We start from the raw sequence: 22,310 nt of genomic DNA, 5'->3' as shown, positions 1-22,310 counted from the left end.
GAAAGTAATATTTCACGAACATGACCAATCAAGTTGTCACAAAACAGAGCACAACAGTGATTCCCACTGACATATTGAGGTTTAACTTTCTTTTAAAAGTTTTTACATGTATTCATAATTTAAATTAACCTTTTAAGTACTTCGTGAGCATTAAATACCTGAGAAACTTAAGACTACATTACATTGGAACTGATTCTACGGAACTACAATATCATCAAAATTTACTAATTAGGAATCCGTGCCGGTTAATTAGTCGATCAGACGGTGTGTTGTTTTCGTCGGTAGTATAACACTGTCAAGTATTCCTAAGTTTTCTGGAGACCAATTATCTTTAGGAAAAACATTTGAACGAAATGAAGATTCAGTAAATTACTTTTATTCAGAGAAATATTCTGGTTTCTTTTCAATAAATAGAAGAAAAATCATTATTAATAGTACAATCACAGTGCTGATAGAGGAAAAATTACAAGGATAAAAATATATAGTCGAATAAACTTAAGGATAAGTAGATAAATGTATACATGAACAAAACGGAGAACCATGATGGATGCTCCTGGTTTACGTTGAATATGCACACACCAGTTATTTAACAGGTCCGATTTAAGAAATTATAAAGCACACTTGTTAAGGAGTTTGAAACCTGGTGTCTGCATTAAGCATCATATATATAGTCACTAGAAGAATTGTCTACTGCTATTAGATGGGATCATTAAGATAGACTGATTAGTTATATCTTTATTTGGATCAAACATTTCATTATCCATCAATACTTCTAGTTGCTCATTTAACAAAGTTGGTGAATAATCATAAATAGATGATGAATGCTCTGTACAACTGGTGTTTTCCTCTTTGTAGACATTAACATGTCTAGACGTTGCTAAAGACTGTCCATGAATAATATCCTGCACAGAATGTGGTAAAGAATCAGACACTTGTTCCAGCTGACCTAACAAGGCTGTAGCACGAATTATAGAGTCTTCCAGTGGAATCTTCATGGATAGTTCATTCACATGCTAAATTTGTCACAAAAACATTTACGTAATATTAACTGCTTGATAACAAAAAGAAAACCAACATGTTCCATAAACTAGTACATTAGATGTAATTATAAATGAATTGCTTATAAAAAAAGGCATCACTTCATATGGAAGATAATAGTTTGTGAGGCTACAACGGCTGACTAAATTTCATATATATATATATATATATATATATATATATATATATATATATATATATTGAGCATTGTATACAACGTAATACTTTATACTTCTATGGTGCATTTATATATCATTACGGAATCAACATGTCGAAAGTTTTTCTAACTACGTCAACTCTTTTACCGTGAAATATAATTTCTGGTGATTTATTTTTATGAAATAAACTAACCTTTAATATACTGTTTGCATCATATTTTCTATTCATGATATTATCTCTTTGAGTCAAAAGTATGGCGGCAGCGAAAAAGATATGGAAATTCTTAGTCCGATAATCTGTCCAAAACGCCTAGAGAAAGCATTACACCAAAAATGATAACACTATTAATGCAGAATGGAAAGTCATGAACGGGTTTGACTCTTGTCATTAGCAAAACTCACTGGTAAATATAATCATATCAAGGAAACGTGAGACTTCAATTTAATTTCACATTAACTGGTTACAAAGTAGTAACCAATGTTATGCTTATCTAACTCATAACGCTGATCGAATTCTATTAATCAAGTTGAATTCTGACTACTAGTCTTCATGAATGGTCAGGAAACCATAAACCTAGGTTTTATTCTAAGCTAGAACTAGTCGACGTAAATTGCTAGCAATCTTGAGGGAATTGACAAGGCAATTACTATAAATCATTGACCAACCAGTGTAAATATCTCAGTTTTACAGGATATCAGTCGAAGCCCGAATAGTTCAATAGCAACGTCTCATATTATGAAACTGGATGATCCAAACTTGAATTTCACACAGGACACAAGTTCCGGATTGCAGGTACTACTTGGTAACAAGTATAAACTAGCGCGAAACATAAGCTCACAGTTTTATGTCAAGTACCTGATATTGAAATCGCCTTCATAATGAAAACCTGATTAAACTACTCTGTGTACATCAACTGAGAGAATGAAAATATGAGTATCTAGGATAGTATACTAGACGTAAAAATAAAACTGGTATAATGGAGAGGGTAGTATGGAAATATAGCTCTTGGAACTATCGTACGAAGGACAATTTTTACACTTTTATTGTACAATTAATAGACGCTTGAACAGTAAAAAATTTTTATTCTCCTATTTTTTAAATTTTGTTTAACCCATAAATCGCTGTCATATACGTTATCGTTCCAGATTTACTATTAATTATTTATTTACTTATTACTCCGATTTATAAGCAAACAGTGTAATTACCTAATTGTGTTGCTGTGTCGTCAGGTATATTGTATAGATTCTGAGTCATGACAGAATGAATTACAATGGAGGACTGATCTGCTTCCTATCTATGTCTTCTGATTGGACACTAGGTTAGAAAGATCTCGAAGAGTAGTAAGCTTTAAGGTCTTGGTTGTTCCTAATTGGTCGATGTCTAAATTGGTAAACAGTTCACCGATCGTACTGGCAATATAAGCTAAATAATCGATAGTCGAACTAGAGAGGAAGAGAGTATAAAACTGCTCTGTTGTTATTAAAACTTGGTCACACGAGACCTCAATAGAACTCAACCATCCACTTGCTTGTTTTTTCCGTTATGCCAAAATATCTTCAAGGTTTTCTATATTTTAATATTTCATTGGTTTCATTTTGTTTTTTTTTCTTCGGTACTCCACAGCCATTGATGGGTTTACATTTTTAGATGTTTAAGTTGATTTCCTCTGTGTTAATATGAAGTATGGTCAAGACAAGCCAACGCAAAATTTTCTTAAAATCTTACGACATTTAACATGTCACAATCATGTGAGGATATAGAGAAATAACAAATAACTAATAAGTGATCGTAGGTGGTATACTCTACCTGTAGCTCATCCAGGGCTACTGCCAATCCCGAGCTCGGGTAAAGGAGGGTTGGGCATGGGGTCGGCAACCCCACCCCGTAGAAAACAACCTTGTCAAAAAACGCTAACCAGATTGTAGGTGGTTGTATACCGATTAAAATAGATTTTAAAACACTGATTAAAGTAAATAAACACGTTTTAGTAAATAATATAATCATCAATAACAAATGAAGAGTTAGAAAAATAGCGAAACGTTTTCGAAATTATTAGTGTATAACTTAGGTAATTACAAGAAAAATAACCAGTTTAGAAAATTAACAAAAAATAAACGAACAACTTATACATGAATTTGAAGAAACTATTGAATTAAAAAATTAAAACAATTATTAACATATGATTAATTTAACATACCTCCCATAAAGTCATAGTATCTTTGTATGAGAATTCTCGTTTGAAATGAATTAACAACCAGCGGAAGCAAAACGGCATTTCTTTGGCACTTTTCGATTCTGTAAACATTATTGTAGAAATTTTAGTAAAAATAAGATTTACAAGATGCGAATTGGTTACCAGTTTACGTAAATGAACAAAATCAAAGTATAAAAACAATACGAAATTTTATGTGATATGAAATGATATTATCCTTCTGAACATCTTCAAAGTAAGTTTTCTATGTACTAGATGAAAATTCGTAAGTTCAGAATTATTTAAAATGAGATTTAATTTAACAACTAGAAGTGGATTACATCGAGGAAGCTATCTTCTTATAAAATTGTATTAACTTTGTTAAGTTAATGATTCATGGAATGCCAGCTATAATACATTCAAGTCAGTAGAAAATTGTTAGCTAGCGCTACAATGTGTAATCATAACGATTTCTAAACACGTACTGACAATAAGATCAAGTATTAATGTTCTACTACATTTTATTACAAGCAAAAAATTAATCTTCGAAGGCTTACTTATATCGGTCAAACCAAGTATTGAAATTTATTTAGATTAAATGTGGTTACATTAGCTAAGATAATTAAACGTATGTTATGCTAACAGCTAAATGGATTTACAATAATCTCAAACATTTAGATATAGTGAATAAACTAAAGTTTGCACAATAAAAGTGATAGCGCATTAAACTATCAACTGTCAGTTAGATTTCTTGAAGATTCACAAGAAAGAAAACTACACTTTTTTGGCAACACAAGTGTGACATAAAAATAAACATACTGAACCAGATGAAGACTTTGTAAAATGCTAAAACACTGTATTATCCAACACAAAAATGCTACATAATCATCTTTGTCATTTCTTTAATATTTAAAGTCATTCTGCTTCAAAATAGTTATCGAAATTATATATATATACAGAGAGCGAGAGAGAGAGAGAGAACTATTGCTCAAGCGGTCTTGCATAAATTATTCTCTGCCTTAAGGTACGTTTTTAAAAGTAATAAAAACAGGGAAACCATCCAGTTTCATGTTACATATATAGCAGCTTCGAAAAAAGTATTTAGCCATCTATTTTAAGTAATGAACGAATATACGACAAAGTGTTACCTATTGTTAGAAAAGTCTATTATTGATTAGTCTATAAAGTTATTGACAGACAAGAAAGAATTGAAATAATGGACCGATAGATTTGATCACCATTGAAAACCTGGTCTAACATTGGTCGGTTCATGGTTTCAATCAAATTTAAAAATTCCCACAGTCTCAAACTAACACTTTGAGGAACTCTTGAATATACCAACTCCATTGAACCCACCGAGTATCGAAGCAGAGCACGCAGACCTTCGGACAGATGTTACTCCACTAAAGGTCGAAGAATCAGGATGACCACCACATAAATCAAGAGACAGACCTGACAATATACAAACAAAAGCACTGAAGTCAGACATAGAAGTAACTGTAAACATGCTCCACATTCTATTCAGGAAGATTTGGGAGGAAGAACAAGTGCCAACTACAGACTGAATAGAACGGCACCTCATCAAGATACCGAAGAAAGGAGATCTGAGCAAGTGTGAGAACTACAGAGGCATCACACTAATATCAGTACCAGGAAAGGTTCTCAACAGTGTTGATGAACCGGATGAAAGACTCAGTAGACGCCCAACATCGATATCAACAGTTAGGATCCCGTAAAGATTGGTCTTACACAGACCAAGTCAAGGCGCTACGAAGAATTGTTGAACGAGCAGTTAAGCGGAACTCATCACTACACACCAACTTCCTTGATTATGAGAAAGCATTTGACAGTGTGGATAGGAGAATTTTATGGAAAATTTTTCGACACCATAGAGTACTCAAGAAAATCGTCAAAAGCATCCGGAATTCATACGATAGAGGACAGCTGACAGATGCATTCCAAGTGAAAATCGAAGTTAGACAAGGCTGCTTACTCTCCCACTTTCTCTTTCATCTGGTGGTCAACTGAATTACGAAGACCTTCACACCTGAAGGGAAGCACGGAATACAATGGACAGCTTCGACACACCTGGATGATTTGGACTTCGTAGGGGATCAAATCGATCTATCCCATACACACGAACAAACGCAGTGGAAGACAGTTGGTGTAGCAACAGCCTCTGCATCAATAGGCCTCAACATATACAATGGATAAATCAACATCCTCAAATACAACACGGAGAACACTAACTCAATCACGCTTGATGGAAAGAGGTGGAAACTCCCACGTACCTGGGCAGCATCATCGATGCACAAGGAAGATCCGATGAAGTTGTAGACACAAGGATTGGTAAAGTAAGGGTGGTATTCCTACAACTGAAGAACGCATGGAACTCAAAACAACTGTCAACCAACATCAAAGTCAGAATCTACAATACAAACGTCAAGACAGTTCTACTGTATGGAGCTGAAAATTGGAGAACTACCACAACCATCATCAAAAGGGTACAAGAATTTACAAACACTAGTCTACATAAGATACTTAATGTCTGTCGGTCGGATATCATCATCAACAGGCTACTGAGGGGGAGAATAAACCAACTTCCAACTGAAGAGGAAAAGATGTTGGGAGTGGATAGGACACACATCACGGAAATCAACAAACTGCATCACGAGACAAGCGTTAACTTGGGATCCTGAAGGGAAATAGAAAAGAGGAAAGCCGAAGAACACATTGTGTCGGGAACCAGAAGCAAACGTGAAAAGGGTGAATAACAAGTGGAAAGGATTTTCCAGGACAGGGTTTGATGGAGAATTCTGGTGGGTGGCCTATGTTCCTCAACGAGGAGTAACAGGTGTAAGTTATTACACACCCAAACTGAAATTTAACAGATGTGGTCAATTCCGTAGATCTAACATTTAGAAAGGAAGAGAGAAAACAGTTCATAGAGAATACTTATAATTAAGGAAATCGGGATGACTAATGTGCCTTTGAGGCATTGCTAGTGTTTATTGAAACCAAAAAACTGAGGAATGTGGAGATTAGGAGTAGGATACTGGGTAAATATGCTACATCATTTGATGAGGTTTTTGTCGACTGAGGTGGTTGGGTGAAGTATTATGCATATTCAATCACTGCTTACCTACACTAGTGATGATAGCTATTATGGGAGTAGGTTGGGAAAAAGCTAGAGGTGGCCAAACTAAAAAATGACATTAGTCCATGAAGCCATTAGCTGTTTAACTGAGGTGTTTTGGTAGATGCAAATAACCTAGTCAAAGTCAGCACGGTAATTTTATTTAGTAGTTAAAAGAGTTAGATAGTATGCCTTAGAAGTGATCTCAATGGTGGAGTTATATTTACAGTGTTTTTCCTCAGATACAAAGTTTTTCTTTATTTTAAATTTTCCTATTCCATGAATTTGCATTTCCCGAATCGTATTTTCTATGCTTAATCTTTTCAATTACCGCCAATACTGTTACTGCTCTAGATTGTCGTCGCGTTATTGGGGTGTGGCAACTTGAACCAATGTACATGCATGCCAGCTTTCACGTTACGCATGACTGACTGACTGTTTAGGATTTTCGATATTCTTAGATAGTAAAACAAAAAAACACCCAGTTGTTGTTATTAAGTCTTATAAAAGAAGAAAACCATACGAAACATTATGCTATAGATATTTCAGGTAGGTTTACGAATTACTGCTAGAATTACATATACGTATCAAAAATGCGATGGGTATGTGAGGGCATACAGTCAGTAGATAATTACAATCTAAAGATAGATACAAGTTCCTTTTTTAAATTTTGGTTGTACATATTATTTTCTTTATAAGTTATGTTTCCTGGAATATTTTATCCTGATGTTAATAAACTTGTCATTAATTTAATAAAAATTACCAAGATATTCGCTGAAAGTTGGATCAACTATTTCAATCAGTGAAAATAATTGATTAAATTGTTCTCTGACTGCATTGAGTTCACCATTGAAATTAGATTCCTATAATAAAGAAACAGGAAAGTTTCTAATAGTATATATATATATATCATAGTTTTATCATCACATTTCGATAAGCAAACACTCAACATATTAACAATAAATAAATAAAATGTTCAAGAACAAATATTAGACTGTCATCTGGTAGAAAACTTTCTTGCTTGGAGATAGATAGCTAGTTATGACTATTAAAAATATTTAGAAAACTTTTTATTGAATAATTATAATTTGACTATATATTAAACAGATGTTATTATACTGTACAACTGATTCGGAGCACTTCTTACTGCAACAACGTTTATGGCGCAGGTGCACCCACTCTTTGTGTTCTCCCAAATTCCTCGTGTCCCTTTTTTATCTTTCCAAATTTATTTCACTGGATTATACACCTTGAATAACATCTTCAAACCCTAATAATTCCGATGACTGCTTATACTCTTACCAACTCTACCACTATGTATTTGAATCGATAACTGTATCTCTGTGCTAATGTGATATGGCAACTGGAACTGATGTACGTACGTACGAAGTTCTACGTTGTTACTGACTGACTGAACAACTTTTATAGTACTGAATAACATTATTGTTATTAATATCATTATTATTAACATACAAAAGGGCAAAATAAAGATAAATTTCTCCTACAAATTAAACAAATATGACTAGAGTAGAAGAGAAATTACAAGAGAAAACAATCGATAAAGAAATGAACAGAGAATGTGGAAATATGAAATGTTCATTATTTATTGATTTATTTGTTTGATATTGTAATATATGTAAAAATCAAGAAACTCTATTATTATTATTATTATTATTATTATTATTATTGTTATTATTATTATTATTATTATTATTATTGTTATTATTATTATTATTTAAACACATAAACATTGGTACAAAGAGGCACCAAATACATATGCGCCACATAAATCATTCGATTTGCGTGAGGGGCTGGGATACTACACGGGTGCCCGGACCGAAGTAGGCGGTTTTTTAGGGGGCCACACCCGGAGCCTCCGACCTAAAGGTCTGACCCATAAGGCAGTGGGGCAACGACAGGCGATGCAGTCACTTGGTAGCCGGTCACCAACAATTGGTTCATACGCCATTCGTTTCTCTAGGGTTATGGAGCACATGTGCACCATTGCTTTGCAATCAGGGTTTTCAAACTTCTCTATGTGGATTGCCCGTACCCACCAACCCGATTAAAGCGCCGGACATTCGCTTTTTGTCCCCAATTTCGTAAACAACAGCCCCACCGCGAGAAGGTAGTGAGTAGGACTTCCCTGACAGTGGTTGTATACACGTAGTCGTGTGAGAGCATTTCGAGAGGGAGAGCTGACTCTCCCCACTCTCGGCTGTACCAGGGCGATTTGAGGCCATAAGACTTAGTAGAAGATGCCTGTTGCTAGTGTATACACAAGACTACTACTAACACTTAATTTACATTACGTCACATTCTTCTGTTTTGAGTGATTTTCTTTATTTCGTCTAGTTTGTAGCTCACCCGAAATCTCCATTCGAATCGGCCAAAAACTAGATTTTCCGAAAATCAGCATTGTGAATTTTTTAAAAATTTCCAACTGCAACATTAAATTAGACATTATGAATCTTACACACTGAATGGCTGATTCTCGAAGACACTCAAAAACAGTCTATAAATATTCATACTTTTCGATATACCAAAGTCAGTTGTGGCGGGAATAAATCTTCGAACTGATCGTTTGTTTTTGCATTAGTTAGATGAAAATCTAAGCTTTTGGATAATGCGATAAGAAGAAGAAGTTTATCAGAATTATGTGATATATTTGCACAATCCATTTTGAAAAATGCGATCACGGCTATACCTGCCAAGACTTTATATATGAAAAATAAAAGTTGAACTAGACTGAAATCCCCTATATGTGTTCAAAAACAATTTGTTCTTACTCTTAACCTATATTACTGATTTATTATCCAGCGTCGCTTTTTACATTACTTGTGTACTTTATTATTATTATCTTTGCTTCCTTTATCTTTTAATTTATCAAGTTGACCTTTCATTGTTCATATATAATATCGTAACAAGTATATGTGTAGTCACTGTTCGAAATGCATTGCGCAAACATATCACATAATCTTGATAACCTGCATCTTCTCACTATATTATCCAAGCTCATCAAGAGGACTTATTGTTTCAAATTTTTGGAAATCTAAGCATTAAAAAAATTCACATTTTCCCAATGCTTCTGAGAGAATCACTAGGCTAAACATTCAAGAAAGTTGAATGGATATACAAACATTGATGTACGTTTATAATTCTGGATTATATATATATATATATATATATATATATATATATATATATATATATATATATATATATATATATATATATATATATCAAAAACTTACTAGTCTATTCATTAAACCAACAAAACACCAAAAAGAATCTTCTTCATCTTTAATAACATAAAGTATTAATGCGAGTAAATCATTCATTCCTTGAAAGTAACCTGAAGCACAAACATAAATACAAAAAAGAAATATGATTGAAATAGGCGGTTATGAGAACAGATTCAAAATGTTTAACAATAATCAAGAAGTGTTTTAGATTACTGTTAAGTCAGTCAGTCAGTAACAACGTAGAACTTCGTACGTACGTACATCAGTTCCAGTTGCCATATCACACTAGCACAGAGATTACTGTTAAAACGGCATTTCTTAGACATATCCAAGAAAAAAACTGTCTACATTTTCATTATCAATGTACACGATTTTTAATTGTAAGAATGCATCTTTAAAAGAATTGAGGATATTTATAATTATTCTCAATTTCATTTTAGTCAGTATTTCATTAGCATAAAAGTTTCAAGTGATGTTTTAAAAATTATTTTTAATCAGAACACAAAATGAATTGTCAGAACGATTTTCTCGAAACTATAATCTATTCCATCTTATTGATAATTCGCTTGATTTTATTTTCACTTTTGTTTGGTTGACGTAAATCAAGAGACTAGGGAAGTGTGACCAAAGAAGTAGGTCATTAGAATAAAACCAACTATTAAAAAAACAAAGTAATCATGCAAATAAACAATTAATCAATGAAAAGTCTAGATATTGGTTGACGACTAAATACAGTCGGTAGGAAGTCCTATGTTTCATTAGGAAAGTTTGATATTGATGACTTCAAATATCTATTCTAAGATCCTGGAGACGCCGATATATCCTTAAGGCCTAATAAACGATCTCAAATCAACGTAAAATCGATACCTTTCTCAATCAGTTAGTAACTTTGACATATTCAGTTACAAATTAGATAAAGTCTGCATTTAATACAATTAATCACATAATAATAAATCAGTGAATATAAACAGTCAATTTCAAGTTATGTAATTAGCTCTCACCGAAATCCATATTATATATAGTATACGTGATAAGTATATCTGAAAGACGTGTCAAATTTCCATGACTATCATCTGAGTAGAAATCAGTTTTTCGATCAGTACGTGGAACGTCTTTATCTAATTATGTTGGTGTATAACAAAACAAAAAGAATATATATCAGTTAAGTGTCGAGAAAAACGAAATGTTTTATACACGAAAAAAGAAACAAGAACAAATGCAGTCAACAATAAATACTGATTGGATAAGATGTTTCTTCGTGCTTTCAGACTTTTTTGGCTTTTCTCGAGTTTTCTGGGTTTCCCTAACAATATCGTAGTGTGCATAGATCACGTTACAATGGCAGAATCATGCCCAACAGTGTTTTAAATTATTCGGAAATATTAAACAACAAAAGGAAATTGCGTAATGATCTAACGGTTAGTGAAAAATATCAAGATGCGCACTTCTGAGGAGTCCCACAATAGAACGAAAAGGCCGTCCAGTGTTTCCAGGTTTTCAATGGTAGTCTAACATCATTAGGTTCAAGATCTCAATCCAAAACTTAATAATCTCCACAACCCTATAGTGATACTTAGTTTTCAGTCAATAAACCGTTCATCAAAGCTACATTTGATTTGGTTATTGACGATTAGTGTTATGTTTGTATATTTTCTGTGTCTGGGGTCTTCCTGCTTATACTTGACAATGGGGAACCACTGTAATTTCCATAATGTGAAGCAAAAACACAAAAACTGATACAGATGAAGGCTTATGGACTCTCTAAAACGAGACCCTTAAACAGGTTGTTCGAAACTGTTCTCGTTAAATCAAATACACTCATTTACATACTGATTTTACCATTCGATAAACATATGAATGAAACGATACAGAGTTACTACAAAACACAGAAAAAGTTAACTGACGGTAATACAAAGAATATAAATGTCATACTGGGCAAAATTCCACACATATCATACTAATACAAACATATTAACCAGAAATAATGCTACACTGGAAAAGACGGCTAGGATATTACACTGCAAATAAAACTTCTGTCATAAAATGTTATATCAAGTTAGAAAAAACGTGAACTCGCCTTTTCATTCGGATTTATTGGTTAGTATTATTGACCATTATACAATATGCATACAATCACACATGGTCATTACTATTATTATTTAATGGTTAATGGAATTCAAATTAAACCCTCTCAGTCATTTCCACCTAAAAGTACCCGACGCGGTGGTCGGGCTTACCTACCGTGATGACTCTACCGAGCTATATTGGCTGGAACATATGCTCCTGTAGGTTCTACCATGCCAGGCAGGTCGATTAAAGAACGGTAGGACTAAAAGTAGCAACTCAAAATCTGAGGGCGATGTCGTACTGCTGACTGTAGAGGGGTGTGACGTCAGTAAGGCTTTCTCTCGTTCAATCAGCATCTGCAGCGATGGTGCCTTCTCACAAGGAGGGATGGGGTTAGAAAAGGTCGACCCTAAAAATGTCACACCTCACAGATTTCCGTCTCCGGCGGTAAGGCCCTTTGAAGAACGGAGCTAACACGTCAAAAACCTTCCACAAAAAAGCCGTGCGCGACCGGCCTCAAGCAGTTGTCCCTTGGGCTCTGCGGTCACGCTCCCAGGTCGTTAAGGCCAACATTAATCCAACTTCATTTTCAGGTTCCTCAAGAAATACCCTTCCACGGTGTGGACAACCGGGAAGTGACACCAGCCCTCATACCCGTAGCAGCGCAAGGGATCAAGTTGGTCACATTCAAATCCCTCATAAACCTCCTAAAACCTCTCATATCTCCATGACTAACCCTTCTCACGTCCCTTTATCACCTCGCACCGCTAGGGCAAACGATTCTAGTACGCGGAACGTTATTCCTGGTCTCCTGAAACCATGCTCCAAACTACACGTAGGAGCTTTTAACGTACGAACACTGTGCCAAATAGGACAACAGGCTTCCTTAGCTAGGACTTTAGAATCTCGCGCCATCGATGTGTGCTGCGTCTCCGAAACGCGCATACAGAATCCGAGTAGCATCATTCATTTGACATCACCATGTAAAAATAAAGAACCAACTCGATTCACACTTCATGTATCTGGGAGCCCAGATGCTGCTTTTCGTGGATTTGCCGGCGTAGGTATAGCATTGAGTCCTAGGGCATAACTAGCTCTTTTAGACTGGATCCCAGTACAGTCGTTTGTGCGCTGTCCGACTAAACGGAACAGTAAGAATCCGAAAAGATAGGGACACTCGTCGTTGCCTCTTCGTCGTCTCTGCCTATTCTCCCACTGACTGCAGCGCAGATGATGTAAAAGATGAGTTTTACAGAAAGCTTTCCGACCTTCTCCTAAAAGCTAAGCGCTCTGATGTAGTAATAGTGGCCGGTGACTTTAATGCTCAAGTAGGTAAACTAAGCGAAAGGGAAAGAAACCTAAGTGGATCTCAAAGTGTCGTGGCTCAAAGAACAGATAATGGCGACCGTCTGTTGCAGCTATGCTCAGATAACCGCCTCTTTCTTGCAAATGCTAACTTTAAGCATAAGGAAAAACATCTTTTAACATGGAGACCCCCTAATTCGTCCCCACTTTGGACACAAATAGATCACATCCCTATCAGCCACCGATGGGGGGGGGCTCGATAGAAGACTGTCGCTCATTCTGGAGCACATGCTTAGACTCAGATCATGCTCTAGTGCGAGCACGTATTTGCCTGCGTCTTACTGGACGTAGGAAAGACGCTGCAACGAAACCTCTTAGGGTCCTACTTAATGATAGTCAAGCTAAGAGTATATTTCAGGAACAACTAGAAAAACAGTTAGGCAGCCATGTAAGTGATGCCCACCCCGAGGAAGCGTGGAATGACACCCGAAAAGCTGTGGAAACAGCAGTGATGTCTGCAAGTACGGTAAACTAGAAGGTTAGGGAGAAACACTGGATCTCAGCAGCATCTACCGCACTGATAGATGCTCGAAAACTCATTCCACCTGGCTCTGAACATAATGAAGAGCGGAGTCAGCTTAAGCGCAAGCTGACAAGAAGTCTACGCAATGATCGTGAACAGTAGTGGGTAGCGAAAGCAAGAGAGATGGAAAAGGCAGCGGCAATAGGTAATAGCAGACAACTTTTCAGACTTGTTGAGGAAACCGACTGTTAACGAAACACTTTCAGAGAAAGATGAACATATTATACATTCTCAATCCAGGAGATTGGATCGATCGATAGGCAGAACACTTTAGGGATCCGTTCAACTGGCCTTCAGCCACACTTCGGTTTCCCACGATCTCTAGTCAACCTGAATGGCAAGTTAATGTAGATCCTCCGTCTCTTTACGAAGTTGAAAAAGCAATAGGAAATCTGAAGCGAGGGAGAGCAGCAGACCTTGACAGGTTTACTCCTGAGATTTTTAAGGATGGTGGTCCAGTATTAGCAGTGAGATTGACTGAGGTCTTAGGTAGAATTTGGGAACTAGACGTAATCCCATCTGACTGGTCTCAATCACTGATTGTGCCAGTCTATAAGAAAGGAAAAAAGTCCTCTTGTGACAATCACAGAGGAATCAGTTTGACTAATATAGTGTCTAAAATATTAGCCTCAATAATACTTCGACGCCTAACCAAAGCTCGTGAAGAGCAGATTAGAGAAAACCAGGCCGGTTTTCGACCTGGACGTGGTTGTATAGATCAGATATTCACACTACGTCAGGTTCTAGAACACAGACACACATTCAGACGCCCCACAATCGTAGTATTTCTTGACCTTGAGGCGGCATTCGACTCTGTTGATCATGGGGTTCTGTGGCAGTGTTTGTCACTGAAAGGAGTACCAAAGAAGTACATTAACCTTATACAGGCTCTCTACTCGAACACAACTGGTCGAGTGAGAGCTTATGGCGAACTGTCATCAGAATCGATTACCTCTAGTGGTGTTCGTCAGGGCTGTCCACTCTCTCCATTCTTGTTCAACTTTGTCTTCGACGTACTTTTAGAGATAACACTCTCCTCATCTAAATTTCCAGGGGTTGAACTTCTACCGGGAGGTTCACTTGTTGACTTAGAATATGCTGATGACATAGTTTTATTTGGTGAAGACGCTGACAAAATGCAGTCTTCTGACCACTCTAAGCAACAAGGCAAGTATGTTCGGGATGCGATTCTCCCCTTCGAAATGCAAAATGTTGCTTCAGAATTGGGTTACATCGACACCTGAACTAATGATAGGGAGTGAAGTAGTTGAGCATGTCGACCGCTTCATTTATCTTGGAAGTCTCGTCAGCCCTTGTGGTCTGGTGTGTGACGAAATCTCAGCACGGATACAGAAGGCTCGACTAGCTTTTGCCAACTTGCGTCATTTATGGCGTAGGCGAGATATCCGTCTATCAACCAAAGGACGGGTTTACTGCGCAGCAGTTCGTTCCGTCCTGCTTTATGGCTATGAAACATGGCCGGTAAGAGAAGAGGATATTCATAGGCTACTAGTATTCGATCATAGGTGTCTTCGAAACATTACTCGTATATCCTGGGATCATCGAGTAAGTAACACTGTTGTTAGGAAACGGGTACTAGGTAAGGATGGCAAATTAATTGATGAAGTAGTGAAACTTCATCAGTTGAGATGGCTGGGACACGTATTACGTATGCTCAACCACCGACTGCCCCGACGTGCGATGTTCAGTGGTATAGGAGTAGGTTAGGAGAAAACTAGGGGCGGCCAAACCAAAACATGGCACAAGTCCATGAAGTCACTGACAAGTGGACTGAGCCATGTTGGTAGGTGTAAACTACCTGGTTGGGGTCCGCGAGACGATAGCAACCGATGGTTAGAGATCTTGAATGACATGGCTCAAAATCGTTTGCAATGGCGCAGGTGTATCCACTCTTTGTGTTCTCCCAAATTCTAATCTTCTGAATTCTTCATGTCCTTTATTTCCTTTCCAAATTTATTTCACTGTATTATACTCCTTGAATAACATCTTCGAACGCTAATGTTTCCGATTACTACTTATACTTTCACTACCTCTACTACTACGAGATTTGAATCGATAACTGTACTTCTGTGCTAATGTGGTGTGGCAACTGGAACTGATGTACGTACGTACGAAGTTCCACGTTGTTACTGACTGACTGAGATGAAGACACTTATGAAAGAAAGTAAAGAAAAGAATGCATGTCGAAATCATAGTAAAATGAGAGGTTGAACATATTGCCAAATGTGACTTAAGTTGGTAAAAGCCTAGTGAGATTTCTAAATCCATACAGAGATTTCACCAGACATCAACTAACCAGGGCTGGTACGACTCCAAAGGTCAGTGTATCAGTCATCGTACTAAACCACTTCACTCTCTATGATCAGTTTAAGCTTTAAAGAAGATCAGTCCTGAGGTAACATTTTGCATTTAGGAGTGAAGCATACTATAATTATACTTGGATTAATACTAAGCGCGTTTGAACTTAACTGAAGCATATATTTGTTATTTTATAATAATGAAAATACATTGTGTCAGTTTATGAAATTCAAAAGAACTATTCGGACGCACAGACGTCTGAGGAATATCATCCTATCGATGGCAATCGAATCAGGTTTTGATGAATTGGCTTCCAGTTGCTTTCAACTACCCAGCTTCAACGAGATACCATCCCTGTTTTAAAATAGTTGATAGATGATCGAAATCTCAACCTGAATCCTTGCAAATGGTTTTAGATTTTTTGCCAGATAACGGATCAACTACAACACATTTATTCGCATGCCTACTAGGACTCCATTATTAGAATGATTAAGAATTGTATCAGCAGTTGAAGAAGTGACGTATTCGATTCATTCAACAACCAAAAAAGAATTTTGTGTAGGCAGTTTTGTTTACTGAAAAGGTATCAATCAAAGGTAATATATTCACTGGCGATCAACTGATTTTAATGATTTAATCTTTTTAAATTTATATTTTTATTATTATAATAAAGATATTAATTAGAAAAGAATAATATTTCTGATCACAGACCCATCCTTTTTGATAACATTCAAAGGAAACAGCATGAAACAATGGTAACTGTTAGAAAAAGAAATGAACAGTACTGAAATGACAAATTTTTGCTAGTTATATTCCGAAAATTCATACATAATTTATGATGAATGGTCACTTTTGAGTATTGAGTAATGTAAGGGGAAGTCAAATGCACAGGATAAATCAACTGACATCTAAAAATAATTAACTTTCTCCAAGGGAAGCGAAACATTTGCTTACTTGATAAACATTACAACCGGAAAATGAAGTTATTAGTAATCCCTGTTACGTTATTTAGATGAACGAAAGAAAATAACAATAAGGGACCTACCGATAAAACATTTACGATCACGAAACAATGCAAACCTAGCTTCTCGATCAGGGGACATTGACTTCCAAAATGTCTTCAAGATGTGGTATTCACGACTGAAAAAAAAGAAACGTAAAACGCTGGAGAATGTGGTTTATTGTATAATGAAGTAAGAATTCATGAGGAATATAGCTATATGAAAGAAACATTTAGAGTTAAACTCATTGAGTAATAACCACAATTACAAGACAAAAAATAAGGAAATAAGTTATCTGCACTTGTCTATTTTGATTAAGAAGCCAGATGAAGGTTAATCAATGACGCTTTCTAGGTATAAAGATCAAGTTTAAGTCTTCTGATCACCATGGTTTCCATTTAGGTCACATAGGGAAAAATTTTGCTCGTAAAATACAGTTTCACTTGCATGATGAGCTACGAGCAAAACAAAATAGGCTTCGAGTATTTTAATCACCACTATTATCCAAATGACAATGACAGAGCGTCATCCGTTAGGCTATGCAAATCATTGTGTATTTAAGGAATGTTCTATATAATTTGAGGTGAAAGTTTGACCTGATGATTTCAAATAAACCTGTCATAGGGTACTGTTAGTAATAAAATAATGACAGCTATGATATCTAAACGAGTAAAAATTGAGTTTCTGACGTTTAATGGCGCAGTGTAAGTCGCTTCTTCAGAGAACACAAAAACAATTGAATAAATAGTACAAAGGAACAAAGCAGAATTATTTGGTATATCTGAAACACAAATCTGATAAAGTTTATGCCGAGTCATTGTGGCCAAGGTGATGTGAAACATGCTGGTGTATTCATGTATACATTAGTGGGTATTATCCAAAACTTGTCTTGATTCAGTTATTTATTTATTCTATGAAGAAGCAACTTACACTGAGCAGTGAAACGTCAGATATTCAATTTCCCACACATTAGGATATTGAAAAAATATCAATATTGATTGAAGGAGTTTTCGCATTTTTCAGTTATTAATATCCCCGTTTGTTATGCCATATGGGCTTATTTAATTGAACAAATAAATATTGGTACAAGGGGGCACCAAATATATATGCGTCACACAAAACAATGAGAATGGGAAGAAAAAAAAAGAAGGTAAGGAGCGTTGTTGCTACCTTGACGTGGTGGTCGGGTTTGCTTATCGTGATGAAGCAACCGAGCTATATTGGCTGGAACAACCGTTCCTCAAGGTCCTAACATGTCAGACAGGTCGGTTGAAGAGCGATAAGACTAAAAGCAACAAACCCAAGGTCCGAAGGCGAGGTTGTACTACTGACTGTACAGAGGTGTGACAGCAGTAAGGTGTTTCCTAAAGCATAAAAGCAATGCTGCCCTCCCATAAGAAGAAGTGGGGTTAGAAAAGGTCGACCCTAAAAATACACACCTAACTTTATCCCACGGATATCTGTCTCCCGCGGTAAGGTCTGAACAAGTACGGAGCTAACACAAAAATCACTCATAAAAAGTTCGTGTGTGACCGACCTCAAGCAGTTGTCCCTTGGGCACTGCGGTCACGCTCCCAGGTCACTCTAATCCAATTTCCTTTTCAGGTACCTCCAGAACAACCCTTCCACGGTGTGGGCAACTGGGAAGTGATAACCGCCCTCATACCTCTAACAGCACCTAAGACCACTGTATTCATAATCTACCTCCCTCTTCAATTCCTATTATTCCTCCTACATCGACTTTCAACCTTAAACTTCCTCTTTCGGCTTCCTCCTCAAGTGTCACCATAGCCAATGATTCTAGTGCGCAAAACACTGTCCCAGGTCTACTGAAACCTCGCTCAAAACTACACATTGGAGCTTTCAACGTACGCACCCTATGTCAAATCGGTCAGCAGGCTTCCTTGGCTAGAACCCTAGAATCTCGTACCATTGATGTATGCTGTGTCTCCGAAACACGCATACAGGATTCCAGTGTGGTCATTCACTTGACCTCACCTCGGCAAAACGGAGAGCCAACAAGATACACCCTACGTGTATCTGGTGACCCGATGGCCAGTTCTCGTGGACTGGCAGGTGTAGGCATAGCACTAAGCATGAGGGCGGAACAAGCACTGCTAGAGTGGATCCCCGTCAACAGTCGCCTATGTGCTGTTCGGCTAAACGGCTCCGTAAAAACTCGGAAGGATAGGGACACACGTCGTTGCCTTTTCGTCGTTTCTGCCTACGCTCCCACTGACTGCAGCTCAGATGATGTGAAAGATGAATTTTACAGAAAGCTGTCCGAACTTCTTCAGAAAGCTAAACGCCCAGACATAGTACTCGTAGGGGGTGACTTTAATGCTCAGTTAGGTAGCTTAAACCAAACAGAAAGGCATTTAGGTGGATATTTTAGCATTCCGGCACAGCGAACAGATAATGGTGACCGTCTGCTGCAACTGTGCTCAGAAAATCGCTTATTTTTAGCAAACACAAATTTTAAGCATAAAGAGAGACATCGTCTAACGTGGCGACCGCCTACACCAAACCAACGATAGACTCAAATAGACCATATTGCCATCAGTCATCGTTGGAGAGGGTCGGTAGAAGATTGTCGCTCATTCTGGAGTACCTGCTTGGACTCCGACCACGCCCTAATACGGGCGCGCATCTGCTTGCGCCTCACCGGACGCAAAAAAGCCACAGTAAAAAGACCCATTAGAACCGAACTGAGTAGCGAGGAAACCAAAAGTAGGTTCCAGGAACAACTGAGGTCACGATTAGGTAGTTCTGAAGACGAGGCTGACCCAGATGTTGCTTGGAATGAAATACAAGCAGCTGTGGAAACAGCAGTGACATCTATTAGCGACTTAAACCACAGAGTTTCAAAGAACCAGTGGATTTCTTCAAAGTCTGTCACACTGATGGATTCTCGCAAACTCGTCCCATCAGGTTCTGAACATGATGAAGAGCGACAACAAATCAGATCTAGGTTAACTAAAAATCTAAGGAACGACCGTGAGCAGTGGTGGGCAACGAAAGCAAAAGAGATGGAAAAGGCGGCGACTATAGGGAACACAAGACAGCTTTACAGACTAATAAAAGAAACTGGAATTAATAAGTCAAGTGTAAGTGAGATTATATCAGAAAAAGACGATACTCTCATCTGCTCCCAGTCCAGACGTTTAGAACGATGGGCGGAACATTTTAGGGAACAGTTAAACTGGCCTTCAGCTACTCTATAACTGCCCTCCATTCCCAGACAGTGTGAATAGAACATTGAAGTAGGTCCCCCAACTCCAGCAGAACTTCAAAAGGCAAAGCTAATCTGAAACGAGGAAGGGCAGCTGATCCAGATGGATTGGCTCCAGAGGTCTTTAAGGATGGTGGTCCAATTTTAACGATTAGGTTGACTAATATTTTAACTAAAATCTGGGAGTTAGACGTTATTCCATCTAACTGGTCACAATCACTTATCGTCCCAATATATAAGAAAGGGTCAAAATCATCCTGTGACAACCACAGAGGGATTAGTTTAACTAATATAGTATCTAAGATACTAGCCTCGATAATTATCAGACGCCTAACTAAGACTCGTGAACTGCAAACACGAGAGAACCAAGCTGGCTTTAGACCTGGTCGTGGCTGCATCGACCACATATTCACCATTCGTCAGATTCTAGAACACAGGCATACTTATCGGCGTCCGACAATGGTGGTCTTTCTCGACTTAAAAGCAGCATTTGACTCGGTAGACCGCGAGATTCTGTGGCAGTGTCTGTGATTGAAACGCGTACCTCAGAAGTACATAAACCTTGTAAAGGCTCTTTACTCGAACACTACTAGTCGAGTCAGAGCTTATGGCGAACTGTCATCTGATTTTGCAACCTCAAGTGGTGTCCATCAAGGCTGTCCACTTTCCCCATTTTTGTTTAACTTCATCATAGACCTACTGATGGAAACAACATTCTCGTCGACTGGATTCTCGGGTATTGATCTCCTACCAGGAGGTCCACTTATCGACTTAGAATACGCAGATGACATAGTCCTGTTTGGTGAAGACGCTGACAAAATGCAGAGTCTTCTGGTAGCACTGAGCAACAATGCCAGGATGTTTGGAATGCGCTTCTCTCCCTCTAAATGCAAGTTGTTGCTTCAGGACTGGTCTGCGTTAACACCTGAACTAAGGATAGGGAGTGAAGTAGTCGAACGCGTTGACAACTTCACTTATCTTGGAAGTCTGATCAGCCCTAATGGGTTGGTATCGGACGAAATCTCAGCACGGATTCGAAAAGCTCGATTGACTTTGGAAAACTTGCGTCACCTATGGCGAAGGCGAGATATCGGTCTATCAATTAAAGGACGAGTATAGTGCACAGCAGTTCGTTCTGTCCTACTTTACGGCTACGAAACGTGGCCATTAGGATTAGAAAATACTCGTAAGCTACTAATATTTGGTCACAGATGTCTTAGAAATACTGCACGCATCTGTTGGGATCTTCATCGACTGAGATGGTTGGGCCACGTGTTACGTATGCCTCAACAGCGATTACCACGAAGTGCAATGCTAACCGGTGTTGGAGATGGTTGGAAGAAAGTTAGGGGCGGCCAAACCAAAACGTGGCATCAGTGCTTGAAGTCACTAACTTGTAGTCTGATCCATGTTAGTAGATGCAGACTACTTGGTTGGGGTCCGCGTGACTATCGTAACCAATGGTTGGAGACTCTTGGTGACATGGCTCAGAATCGATCACAATGGCGTCGGTGTATACACTCCCTGTCTTCCCTTAAACTAAGAGATTAAAATCGCTTCATATCTTTCTTTCTACGAACCAATTCTTTCTTCTTGTACTATATCCTTATATGAAATCTTTCTTTTATATATTACCACCTCTGAATTAACTACTTTTATGAATCCGGTGTCCATCGTGTTGTGTTAATGAGGTATGGCAACTTTGACCGATGCATAATATGTACCTGGTCCTACGTTGTAGCTGACTGACTGACTGAGTATAATGATAATAATAATAATAATAATAATAATAATAATAATAATAATGGGGGTAACGAAAAGGTACAACCAGAAGGATTCTTTCAGTTAAGGAAGAAACAACCACTTTTTATGAAGAAAGTAAAAGAAGGTTACAGCAAAATCGCCACCGGCTTCTATTCTGAGCCACATCTGATAACGTCTCTAGCCGCTGTGTTGCACCATTTCTAGGACCCCAGCCAGGGATTCGAGAAGGACCAACAGTAGGAACCGCGATACAAAAAAGTTAATATATTT

The 22,310-nt window shown here is 37.6% G+C and overlaps 1 protein-coding gene across 4 annotated transcripts in view; it reads right to left on the bottom strand.

Annotated features, from left to right (window-relative positions):
- Window positions 1-355: 355 nt before the first annotated feature.
- Window positions 356-22,310, bottom strand: part of MS3_00004255 (uncharacterized protein) — a 45,316-nt gene continuing 23,361 nt past the window's right edge. For 3 of the 4 annotated variants that reach the window (XM_051212156.1, XM_051212157.1, XM_051212158.1), the window contains 7 exons: window positions 17,089-17,183; window positions 10,771-10,887; window positions 9,779-9,879; window positions 7,288-7,387; window positions 3,395-3,492; window positions 1,390-1,506; window positions 356-1,013 (listed from right to left, as the gene is read on the bottom strand). In XM_051212156.1, coding sequence (XP_051072307.1) covers window positions 675-1,013; window positions 1,390-1,506; window positions 3,395-3,492; window positions 7,288-7,387; window positions 9,779-9,879; window positions 10,771-10,887; window positions 17,089-17,183 — 967 coding nt within the window. In that variant the 3' untranslated portion in view covers window positions 356-674. Of the gene's footprint in view, window positions 1,014-1,239; window positions 3,493-7,287; window positions 7,388-9,778; window positions 9,880-10,770; window positions 10,888-17,088; window positions 17,184-22,310 lie in introns of those variants that run through there. The other variant, XM_051212155.1, reaches the window with a different exon arrangement.

The sequence above is a fragment of the Schistosoma haematobium genome, chromosome ZW (genome assembly GCF_000699445.3).
Source record: "Schistosoma haematobium chromosome ZW, whole genome shotgun sequence".
NCBI lineage: Eukaryota > Metazoa > Platyhelminthes > Trematoda > Strigeidida > Schistosomatidae > Schistosoma > Schistosoma haematobium.
The sequence above is the reverse complement of the archived record's forward strand: the minus strand, read 5'-3'. Positions and strand labels throughout refer to the sequence as shown.